This window comes from Sturnira hondurensis, unplaced genomic scaffold (genome assembly GCF_014824575.4).
Source record: "Sturnira hondurensis isolate 20B ecotype Veracruz unplaced genomic scaffold, ASM1482457v3 Scaffold0014384, whole genome shotgun sequence".
Lineage (NCBI taxonomy): Eukaryota > Metazoa > Chordata > Mammalia > Chiroptera > Phyllostomidae > Sturnira > Sturnira hondurensis.
Genome location: NW_028087015.1, coordinates 6,555,337 through 6,568,342, shown reverse-complemented (window position 1 = coordinate 6,568,342; position 13,006 = coordinate 6,555,337). Strand labels below are relative to the sequence as shown.

At 36.8% G+C, this 13,006-nt stretch overlaps 1 protein-coding gene across 4 annotated transcripts in view; it reads right to left on the bottom strand.

Moving 5' to 3' along the window:
* Positions 1-2,604: 2,604 nt before the first annotated feature.
* Positions 2,605-13,006, bottom strand: part of ELOVL7 (ELOVL fatty acid elongase 7) — a 79,843-nt gene continuing 69,441 nt past the window's right edge. For all 4 annotated transcript variants that reach the window (XM_037062893.1, XM_037062894.1, XM_037062895.1 and 1 more), the window contains 3 exons: positions 12,292-12,397; positions 6,278-6,414; positions 2,605-3,740 (listed from right to left, as the gene is read on the bottom strand). In XM_037062893.1, coding sequence (XP_036918788.1) covers positions 3,531-3,740; positions 6,278-6,414; positions 12,292-12,397 — 453 coding nt within the window. In that variant the 3' untranslated portion in view covers positions 2,605-3,530. The remainder of the gene's footprint in view (positions 3,741-6,277; positions 6,415-12,291; positions 12,398-13,006) is intronic.

The window sequence follows — 13,006 nt, the reverse complement described above, 5'->3', positions numbered from 1 at the left end:
GCCCTGGCCCATGCCACCCGTTCCATCCTTGGCTGGTCGGTCTCCAGATCCAACTCACCATAATAAGCTCTCACACTTCAGCCTCTTTATTTCCACCACATACAGTGGTTCTCTTCATCTTACCTTCAATCAACTTATTTAACTTTGCTTTTATTGCCTCATGCCCTTACCTGACCCCACTCCACCTGATGACACTTCTTAAGGTACCACTTCGATCACACCTCTTCTCTCTCACAAACGACTGAACACTTACTTCCACTCACCCGGAGAATCCTCCCAGATGCCGCAGCAGCACCTACCCCTGGCCAAAGCCCGCCTCCCTTGCTGGCCTCATTTCTCTCTAAGTACCTAGGGGAAGCCTCACTATGATTGGTCCATTGGCCATTCCTGCAACTTTTCTAATGTTCCTTCTGCTGGCCTTTGGTTTGCTATTTCTTTTCACTTAGAACACCTTGCCCATTAACTCACCACCCACTTTGAAATTCTGTATGTCTTAAACACAGAACTCAAATTCAGACTTCTTCATAGAGCCTTTCCTGTCTGCCAAGTAATAGGATTTCTACCCATGTAGCAACTATCATACACTGTCCTGTAACATAACTTCCTCTACCCGTCTGTGAGCTCCAGGAGCTCACAACTATGCCATAGGCATCTCTGTATCACTCTAATGTCTAGCACAGGGCTCTGAACATAGCAGGTATACAACAGATGTGTAAAATGCTTTGGATAAATGAGTGTGTATGTTAAAAACCACCTACCCATGCGAACATATGCAGTTAGAGTCCAAATGGAAGACACACACACAGTGCCACAAATTTGTTATAATACACACATATGCATACATGTAACACCACGAATTTATTATAATACACATACACACAACAAAACTAAATCTCCAGAGGTCTCCAGTCTTTAAAAGCATGACAGAAAGGGATAGAATGAGAAAATGTAACCTCATAATCTTATAATTTAGATAACAATGTAATCTACTCAATTAAGAACTCTACTAAATTAAAACTGTAAAATTGCAATGTCTCTTACACAATTAACATTTTGCATTTCTATTTATTTACAATATATATATGTTTTCAAGGGTCCAAAGAGCCTTATGTCATAAACCAGATCTTGTAACTGGGCTCTTTATTTGTTAAGTGTGCAAATCTAAAGGCAATAATGTCCCAAAAAGTGGGATGAAGTCCCAGCAGAAACTCTGTGATCCACAAAGCCCTTTAATAAACACTGGCTGTACAAGTTCTGCATTCGTGTATGCATTTTGATCTGCTCATGTTTATTTACATGGAGCACGCTTCTGCCAACTGTGATTTCTTTCATGTAATATTCTAGCTCTCCACTTTGACTCATGCAACTTAGAATGTTTCCCTCACCTGTTGCTGTTAGCTGATAGGCATGTCAAATGTCGCAAAGACTACCAGGTGGTTAGGAGAGGTTGTACAAGGCAGGTTAGAAAGTATACAAGGAAAAAAAATCAAAATCTCTTGATTTTACTTTATATTCTTTTATTTCTTTCCATTTTTATGTTTTGTTTGTTTTTTGCTTTTGGTCTCTACCCTGCTGGGGTCTTTGGCAATTGTGTGTACATGTAGCAGCACCTACCACACCTTCTCGTTTAGCATGAGTTGGATTTGAAGAGGCAAAACACGAAGACACCTCAGGAATCCCGAGTCTCTCCGAGAAGTAAATTAGATCTCTGTTTCTTTTAGCTCTGCTCTCCTGTTCTTTATTCTTTATGTTTAAAATTATCAATTTCCTCCTATTTTCAACCCTCATCTTCTCGTACTGTAAGCAAGTGAAGTCACTAAAGGTCACTTAAAGGCACATAACCTTATGAATCTGCTAAGTGTGAAAGGCCACGGAACAGATCAATAGGCTGGGAAGACACAGACTGTGGGCGATTACAGTGAGTAAACAGTCGGACTCTGTTTACAGTAAGCATCACTGGGTGTTATACAATAACTGAGTCACACAGCACTAATTGTTCAAAGTCATACAGGCGTAAGGAGTCCTTCAAAAATACAGTATAAATATAGCAGGGAAAAACAAGCTATAAAAGAAAAAATTTTAGATGTCTAAATATTTGTGTTTCTTGGACAAAAAATCTATTGACCATTAGTTTGGGTTTGAGAACAAGAGAATTTTAAAAAGTAGCAATTTTAAAGAAGCAAAATAAATTTTAGTCCTTCATTATATAAGTTAAAAGTTAGTAAAAAGAAGTCCAGGCTGTTAATTATTAATTCTGAAAAATATTTTTTCATGCAGTATATCTAGAACAATAACTATTATGTAGTCTCTACTGAGAGAAATGCTTGTATAGCTAAATCTTTTCTGGATAATCTCTGTGTCACCGTGTGCCTCCAATTGCTTCACAGGCAACTTGAACACGTGTCTGCAAACTGCGATGGGTGGTCTGACATCACTCATGATCACAGGCTACCTGCAGTGTGCTAATGACATGAGCATTTACATCTAACCACTATGCGTTTAACCAAGATAACCTTTTAAAGGACACATGGGCAAAACCAAGGGGGGAGGGTGGAAGCAAGTGAGGGAGGTGGGTTCGGAGTGGTGGGGAGAAAATACAGACAACTGTGATTGAACAACAATAAAATAATTAAAAAAATAATTCCCCCGTAAAAAAAAAAGATAACCTTTTAAACCATGGCAATGTTAGAAAGTGACATTACAACACAACAGACTAAAATAACACAGTAGTTTTCCTAGTGAAACAACACAGTACTTTTTCCATTGACAAACTCACCTCTTTCTAGAAATATACAAACATAATTGAAAAACGGTCATTGCAAAGTATTGATTAATCCATCAGAACAAATCACCCATTTTCAAACATTAACCTTAGTGTCAAGTGCATCAGTGTGCTTGTCAGAGGACGTGTCACCTCTAAACACTACACAACCGAAGGTTGTGAGAAAGTCTTGTCAGCAAAACTGGTGGCGGTACTCCAGAGATCCATGAAAAATTATTGTTAGTGATGTTAAATGACAACCTATCTAAAATTCACTTAATGTTCACTTTGTTAGTTTTCTAGAATGGGAATTGTACTCTAGAATAAACACAGTGTCTTCTGAGTATAGTCAACAAGCTACAAAGCCAGAGCCCACATTTGGACGTTTTCAGACCTGGCAGAAGGAATCCATTGTACAGCATGGATCTCTGTCCGTACTCAAAATATCCAATGATATTTTTCATTTATATTAAACTTCTTTGAAAAGTACTGTACAATTTCACATAATCCTTTATTATATCAAATGTATCAATCAGAACCTTTAGATGAGGTTTAAAAGCAGCTGAAAAACTGGCTGCTTCACTATCAGAAGACTCTGTTATCTGGGAGTTTGAGCTCTCAAATATCAGAAACCCCCATAGCTTATCATAAAAATACAAGCTCTTGATTTTGAAAAATATACAAAATGCACTGCAGATGGAAATATATCTTGATTGTCAAGGAAGACCAGGTATCAGTCTCATTCATAGATTCATGTGGTGCTTGAATTTCAGTGGTCTTTGCTTTTGCAGATTCCATTTTTCACAGTTTTGGGCAGCCTCTGACCTTTCGTGTAGGCTTGGTACCAAAAATGGAGAAAGAGCAGCAGAAAGATGCACCCGTAACTCATAATGATGTACAGAAAAACTGGAAACTGGTACTTGCAATCCTCCATGAAAAAGAACTGGCCTATGTGGATGGTGACAATCATAAACTGGACCTAACAGATGAAAGAATGAAAAATAGTTCAGACATGAAGAGTCACAATGGAGCAATTAGTTATGCATTCTCTGCCTGCTTATGTTTCAACACTCTCCAACCACTTCCAGGCTACAGCTGGGTAGAGAATTTTATCTTTCAATCTAACCTCCATGGGAGTGACAGTGGGTGGAACAGTGTCAGAATTTGGATGGGAATGTGGACCCAGCTTTAGTGCCACCAAACTGCACAACTCCAGAGGCCTCAAGCCAATGTCCCTGGAGCTAGGTGACACGCCAGCCTTTTCACACGCAGAAAGCCATCAGGGCAGTTTTTCTGCAAGTCTTTGACATGAGTCCTTGACTGCTGAAATGCTCATGGGGCCACTACCTTATGGCCTAATATTTAGGATAGTTTTAATTTCAAATAGTTTGCTGTTAGATCAGATATTTCAATTATGTGGAAATAAAAACATTCTAATTAGAGCCCTGCCAGTTTTGTAGGACCCAATGTGTCTGAGTCTCCATCTCTGCCATTTGTCCTCCATGGTCATGGATAAAAAATATATCCTATCTGCCAACAGCAGCAGAGACTCTGCAAGGACTGAGACCTTGGAGAGGGTTTAGGGACCCTTCCAGTGATGCCCAAGGACTGTATTCTAGAACATTACCCATAATCTTAAGGGGACACTTCTGGGTTAATATCAGATTTTATTTTGGATATAGTTTTTCTCTTTAAAATTGAAAGGCAACAGGCGTTCTCCAGAAAAGTAAAAATCTATAAATAACAATTAATAATGGTTACCCACAATACATCCAGTTATCACTACAGTTAAGATTTCCACATAGTTTCTTTTATTAACACTATCAACTTTTCTTGCACTATATTAAGGAAATTCTGTGACATTTCTGTGCAGTAGCTACAATTATTCCTCTCATTTTGCAGAATAAGAAATGAAACCTTAGGAAGCCTAAGCAACATCCTCAACATTCTATGCAGGTGTGATTGCTTATAACTGATACATTGGAAATAATGAACAAACATCTATTCTACTTTCTATATAAGTATTTTCCTACATTATTAAAAAGTCTTACAAATTTAAGAGTATGTTAAGTGAAAAAAACCCTAATACTAAATTTTATAGGCAGTATAATACAAATCATGCAAAAGGTATTATACACACACACACACACACACAACACAGAGGAGAAACACTAGATGAGAACAAAATATCAGCTCTGATTCTCCCTGGTGATGGAACCATGTTTATTTTTTTTCTCTTTGCTTAACTTGATGTTCTTATTTCTCTGCAATGAGCACATATTACTTTAAAATCAGAAAGTACACTTAGAAAGCAATTGTGAATACTTCTCATGACTTCCAAATATGCCAAAGAAGGAGTTAAAATAGTGTATTGCACCATTTCCTTAGGGCTGCTTATTTAGGGCGTTTTCAATCTTGACTACAGTAAACAACTCTGCAAGGATGTACTCTGATACTGATTTAAGACCTTTACAGACTAAAATATCTGTCTCTCACCTGGGGTAACACATTATATAAATAAGCCAAACATCGTATAACAAGTTGTAGAATTTTGATAGAAATTATGCTTCAGCAGGCTAGATGTACCTAAATTCATGCTTTCTCCTTAGCATTACTGGCAGAATACAACACTATTATTATAGACTGTAAATCTAAAAAGGTGAGGATCACAGAATTTTTCTTTTAATAGAAGACAAAATTTGAAGCAAATCATCATATCAATCTATGGTTACTCTTCAAAAAATATATATATATACACCAAATATTTTTAGGATTAATGCTTGGAAAGTATCATGAGGCCTAAACTGAGTGCCTCTGCTCTCCTGAACACTGGTTACTTGAGGACAGTGCTCAAATTTATGTTATTGGGGGGCGGAATCTTAAAAATAAAGCAATTGTGAGTGATTTTCATGACCTTGTAATATTCCAAAGTAGAAATTAAAATAATTTACTCCCTTATGTTTGGCTATTTAGAGTATTGTCGATTTTGTCAATATATGTATTATATTGCCACTGTTCTCTTTTAATCCTTACAGTACATTTACTAGTTGGAGGAAAATAGACTTAGAAATGTGAGGACTAAATTGGCAGGCAGATAGAAAGGCTCATAACTCCCTTAAAGTTACACTCCCTCAAGGTCATTCAAGTCTAAAATATAAAACTTTTAACTTCTAATTTAATATTATATCTATTGAGGCTCACATAACTTTGAGATTATTTTGGTCATAAATGTTTATTTTATATAAATGCACAAAATACTACAAAGATGGTATAAAGATACACATTTTGATTTAATTGTCTGAGCCTCTTCACTAACAAATACGCTTTGCTGTCAATAAAGTTTCTGACAAAAGTTTAAATGAGAAACGATAATGACGTGATGCCATACGGAGACCAGACACTCTATACTCCTGTCGTTTTGTAAACTCTGATCTTTATTTAGTTAACATCCTAATTCACAGAGAAGATAAGTGACTCTAGTTTCATATGTTGTTTTAAAGACAATTAACTACTCACAAGCTGCAATGATGTCAAATATTTTTTCCACCAGAGATACTTCCGGTAGGTTGGTCCCAGTGCACACAGTCCATAGTAGGAATACATAATCACATGCACAGCTGTGTTTACAAAGGCATGGAACGTTCCCAAACCGCCTGGAAAATAAAATCATTGTGAACTGAAGGCACTGTTTCTACAGCGAGGCATGCTTTTGTCTGAACTGCAATTTTACTATGTTAATTTCTTTAATTTTAGTGGGAATAAAAACATACAGTATGCAAAACACCAATCCTATTAAACAGCTATCAAATTAGGAGCTAGAAAATATATTCATTTAGTAAAATATAATATACAGGTCTTAGAAAATAAATTATCATGTTTTTGTGCTATAATATCTTGACTTAAGATGGGCTTATGATTTGAGTTTAACAATCTAAAAAAAATCTAATTTGAGTTACTTTTTAAACATGATATATTTCTAAATAACAGTAATCAAATTCATTTTTAGTGAGAGTTAACATATACAAAGAACACAAAGTACATTAAGTGTACAATTTGATAGCTTTTTTATATATGCATAGACCCATGGAACCATTATCAAATTCAAAATATAAAACATTTAGGCCCTGGCTGGTGTGGCTCAGTGGATTGAGTGTGGGCCTGCGAACCAAAGGATTGTGGTTCGATTCCCAGTCAGGGCACATGCCTGGGTTGCAGGCCAGTTCCCAGCAGGGGACACATGAGAGGCAACCACACATTGATACTTCTCTCCCTCTCTCCTTCCCTTCCCCTCTAAAGATAAATAAATAAAATCTAAAAAATATATATATAAAACATTTAGGACACCAGGTAGGGTTCCCATATCCCCTTTCAAAGAATATACCCCTCACAATGTAACATTTGATTTCCGCAGTCAACTATTTGATTTCTAACATCTGATTTCTATAGTCAAGTATTACTTTTGCCTGCTTTTAAGCCTCAGAGGAATAGAACTGATAAATTCTTTTGTACCTTTCTTTCAATCAACATGTTTTAATATTCATCCATGTTGGTGTGCATATTAGTAGTTTGCCTCTTTATTACTATATAGTATTACACTATATGAATACATTAAAATTTACCCATTCTCTTATTAAGAGATACCTGAATTGTTTCCATTTGGGGTTATTATGAATAAAACCACCAAGAATACTTTTGCATATATCATTGTGTGAAATCAAATTCACTTTTTACACTCTCAATTTTCAATAAATATTTTTAGTACCACAAAACTTTGGCAGTAAAACCACTGGCTTTCTTTAGTAAGCTATGCTGTTTGTTTTAATAAATGACTGTTTTTCCAAAATAAACATTTATTGTTAAACCACCTTTGTTTACTGCTTCCACTTGATTTTTATAAATTGTGCCTTCCTATCTTGGTTTTCATCTTGTGATTTCCCCACACCTCTGTTGTAGACCGCTCTGCCTGGTTCTAGGAATTGTATCTGGACCCCTTGTGGCTAAGGGCGAGGGCAGGAAACAAACCTTGTTTCTGGTAGCAAACTCTGCCTCAGTTTCCTCTCCTTGCCCCCAAAGCTTGGTTGGAAGTCAGTGATGGGTAAGACCCCTCACGGGGGGCGGGGCGGGGGGAACCTAAGCCAGACTCATTCACTTGGGAGGCCTTCATAGAAGGACTCTGGGGGGGGGGGTGCAACAAAGAGGGAGCAATGGACTCTGCCCCGCCCCCCGCCGGCTTTGACATAGCCAGAGTCCCCAAGTTCTCTGGGAGAAGGACTTCCTGGCTCTAAGCCTGAATACCTGTTGGGGAGAGGTGCAGCTCCTTGCCTTGCTAGAGCGTGTCCTGGGGAAAAATCTAGCACCACAAAGACTTCCTGATAAACCTGTGAAATGTGCTCTTCTAAGAGTGCTTTTATTCATATGTTAAGGGTTCGAGCAGGAAACCCCAAAACTCTGTTCCTGACAGACTTGGACTCATGCTAAACCCTCAGATTTCTTTGAAATGTTATCTACTGTTTGATCCTTGCCGCCCTGTATTCCTGTTTATTAGAACCCAATAAAAGTCCCTGGAGGAGGGAGCTCGAGGCCTTTTTCTCCTCAGAGAAACTAGCCCGCTGCTGGCCTTTTTTCCCCTGAGAAACTGGCCACTGCTCACAGCCTTTTCCTCTGGGAAAATGGCCACTTCTCCTCCCTAAGCAGGCCATATCATGTCTCAGTCATATTTACTCTCATCCGTGGCACACATGGGGACTTTCGAGGAAAGTCACCCCCACACACCTCCTACTAGTCGCATTTAAATGGGAAGCAAAGAATGCTGCAGGGAATGTAAACAAAGATCATTTCAACTACTTTTACTTGGACTAGTGGTAAAGTGGAAGGAGGAACTGGGTGATTAGTTGGCAGTGGGGGACATAAAAAGAACTCTTCCCCAGCATCTCTTTCCAAAGTGGCATGACCTAGAAGAACCTGCATTCTTTACGTATAGCCTGATTCAGCTTAGTAATGTTGGCCTGAAATTTAAATTTTTCTCCAAAATATTCTATTTTCTTTATTCCAGTATTCTTTAATTTCAGAAATAAAGCAAAACCTCACAAATTTGGACTGTGTAAGAAGGACCAAATTCATGAATACTATGAATTATAGAAAGTTTAAAGCAAAATAAAATTGTTGCATAGTAGAAACTAATTATTTTTTAATAATCATTTATAATTGTGGCAATTCTAGATACTACCACTGCTAAGGTACTCCCTTAAAATAACCTGTTTTAAATAAGTATTTTAAGTAGCTTAAATATTCCTCTAATGCCTCATTTATTATGATACACTGTCCATGGATAAACTTTCCCTTTCTGAGCAAAAAAATTTTAGTTGATACTTTAATTATCACACACTTTAAATCAGAAGAAAGTGAAGCTTTGATTATTTACATTTGGGCTAGTCTTTTCCAAAAGAAATTTAAATAGATATTAAATATCTAAATAAATAAGCTGCTTAACAGGGATATGCCAAATACCTCTCAAGTCTATTTGTGTCTCATAATTAAAATACATACAGGAAATCTACTGTACCCTCGATAACCAATTTCATCAGAGCCCATCTCATTAAGACAACACTCTCAATTTTTGGTATGTGTCCATGTTCCCATTCATAAGCCTCCATCATTTAAATGTCCTAAAATGAGGATTCTATGGACAGAAATTTAGCACAACACTAGTAAAGCTAAGAGTGCTTAGTGAGGATTACTCATGAAAATAAGCTATCAAAATCAACTTGCATACTTTCTCTAGCGTGTGAATGATTATTTTTGATAAGATATTTTAATGAGTTTGTTCACAAAACAATCACATTTTAATTATCGATGTTTTTCATATCTTCTTTGAAAGGTTTCTCTAATCAAGTTTTTTCTGAGCTTGCTCTCTTCTCTGTAATAACAGTTCTGAAAAGGAAACATCTCAGAATGAATTATAATTATTGCCATCACATTTTTATTCTTTTGGTTTGGGAAAAAGAAAGGAATCACCTGGGTGATTATTTTAATTCTCTGTATCTATGGAAGGGAGTCTGTGCATAATATAAAGACCTGTCACAAAAATATTTACATCACATTCAAAAGAAAAGCTGGATTATATTATCCCAGAGCGTCGTGCAAAAATAGGAAAACGGGAAATTAAACACTAAATAGAGATTAGCTATGCTCAAGTTTTTGGAAGAACAGTTTTAAATGCGTGGTTTCAGTGTAGGAATGGAAGCCAATGCCAAACCACACCTCTGGAAACACGTTAGCTCTTACTGCTGCGCTGCTCCCTGACTAGACAGCAGGTACACATGTGTCTACTGGAGGCCACATGGAGGCTGAACAGGAATGCCAAGTCGTGGAGCATATGAGAATAAAAAACATTATTTTCCACTCTTTTCATTTTGTAGAGCAGGAGGGGGATCAAGGTATGGACAATGAACCCACTACAAACTGCTTAATATCCATAAAGTAACTGAAAAATTGAGGTATATCATGTGTTTAAATTTTCATTCTTAAAAACTTTTTTTAAAAGATTTTTATTTATGTCTAGAGAGAGACTGAAAGGAAGAAGAAAGGGAGAGAAACATCAGTGTGTGGTGGCCTCTCATATGGCCCCCACTGGGAATCTGGCCTGCAGCCCAGGCATGTGCCCTGACTGGGAATCGAACCAGCAACCTTTGGTTTGCAGGCCTGCACTCAATCCACTGAACTACACCAGCAAGGGATCTTGAAAGCATTTTTTTGAAGTGGATTCAAAGATAGAAATTAGATAAGTGCTCAACTCTGTTCTTCAAATATAATTTATTTTTCCCATTATAGAACAAATGGGTATTTGATACAGAAAACCCAGAAAATGTGGAGAAGAACAGAGAACATGGAAACCACTTTGTGTGTCAACATCTCCAAATCACTGTTTTGGGGGAAATGCTTTCCAATCTTTTTTTTTCTATTTTTATATATTTTTTTCAGTGTTGTGATAATATTCTGGTCTTATAAAAGAAATCCGAATAAATAAATTATAAGGGTATAAAAGAACAACTTCTAGCGTACTTTAGAAATAGCCACCTATTTCTGATAATTTAGGAGATAAGCTGCTTTAAAAAGTAGCTAAATGCCTCTCGGTATCATTTGCGTTTCACAATTATATGCACAGAAGAAACCATAACCATTCAATTAGTGGTTGTTCAGGTCTTTTTCAATATTCACCAAGGCAAAACAAAATGGCAATGATATCATTGTAGAAAGAACTGAGAAGCACAACATGCATGAGGGAGGAAAACAGTAAAGGTAAATAAAATAATGGAGATTAGATAACATAGCTACTCCTTTGCTGTGAAACAAACACAGATGAGACTATCTTGTAGTGTGAATTCAAGTTTTACATTAACATACATTATAAGACAAAACAGCTACATTTACTTTTTCAAAATGCTCAACAAATAAATGCCAACTTGGGGCAAGGAGACACTGTCCATACTGGAAAATCCATGCCCACAGGCATGGTAGGGACGGCCCTCCTGGCTCTTGCAGGTCTGGCTCCCTTTGCGCCGCCAGCGTATCCATGCCCTCTCCTGCTCTGAGACATGAGACATGCAGATTTTTGCCCCATGCCCAGAGAGTCTAAAGCTCAAATGAAAGTTCCTTGACAGTGGTTCCTCTTTTTTTTTTCCGTCTTGCAGAGTCAGAATGACTGATAGAGGTGAGCCCTTCAGAGAACTGTTACAAACATAGTCTAGGATGGGCTGCAGGCCTACTTGAAGACTACTTAACTTTAAGAAACTGCCATAAATAAATCCCCCAACCAATTTTTGCTAATAACATAAGAATATGTCCTTGGAAATATCATTTATTTTAAAACTTTAAGGTAAGATAAAATTACTTAACTTCCTGCTTTTTCCAGTTGTAGATGTTCAGAAACATGAAACCCAAACCAAACCAAAGAGCCTGCTTGCCAAGCTTTTGATTTAAACTATTCTTGACTTAAAAAAACAATATCAAAGCATCCTTTAATATGGTAGGATGCTTTAAAACTGCAATTTGACACATCTTTAAAGAACTGCTAGGGGTTAGACTAAGTACCAGCTATTAGAAATTTGAAAACAAAGGAGACGTGGACCTTAAACATTCAACTCTCTGGATACATATAAGGAAGAGATATACAACTATAATTCTATAAAACCAAGACTTGTATCATCTTATTTATTTATTATTATTTATTTATTTAAAGATATTTAATAGAACTCTATGGGGGGAAAGTAAAATCCAAACAAAACAACTAAAAAAAATATGTGTAGCAGACTGTACCCAAAAGTGAATGCCTTCCTAAAGGGTTAGGAAGGGTTGGAGAAGGGTCTAGGTAAGAGTCCTGCATTTAGGTTTCAAGAAACAATGCAAGTTAGATCAAAGCAACTCTTTGATGTTTTGAGTTTCTCTTAAATCACATTTAAGGATAGAGTTACTGTTTATAGCATCAAAAATGTTATTATTTATAATAAATGACCCCAATCTCCCTTGGCTACCTGCAGCAAATTTGACTCCAAACCACCAGGTCCATGGCATGATGGTATGATGGAAGACATGCAGGAAAGTCACTTGGCTATTTTTCTTACGCAGAACAAAAAAGATCTGAAATAATTTAAAGAAAATAAAGTTCATATAAAACCATGCAATAATTCATCCAGAATTACAAAAATATTGGCAAAGTGAAAACTATTTCACATCATAGTTTGCTTTGAAAGGACTGACTTACAGATGCTCACAGAAGCAGCGGATCCTCCAAGGGACAGTTCAAAAACTAATTGGTATGAACGAACTAGGGCATGATGCCTAGTCACAGGAGAATCAATAAAAGGTTAAAAAGAAATTGCATGCAGATTTGAAAATCAAAGATGTAATGTAAAGACTATGGCCAAAAATTATCAAGAAAAATGTTATTCATCAGAAAGAAATTCACATGGGTTTTGAAGTATATGGGAAGGTAGGAAATCAATTCTTATGACTGAAATTATTCTACATTGATCTCTAACACATCCTACTAATTGAGATAAAGGGATTACGCAAACTGAAAGAGGACTTGCAACAAATCAAGAGTCAGCAAGTTAGAATTAAAGAAAAGTGAAGAGGGAAAAGTTTGAAGAGTTCATTGGGAAAACAGGATGGAAAAGAAAGCAAAACTGCCTTGGAAAAATGAGAAGGGCACCAAAGGCACAACCCAGACTGAATGTACACAGTGGT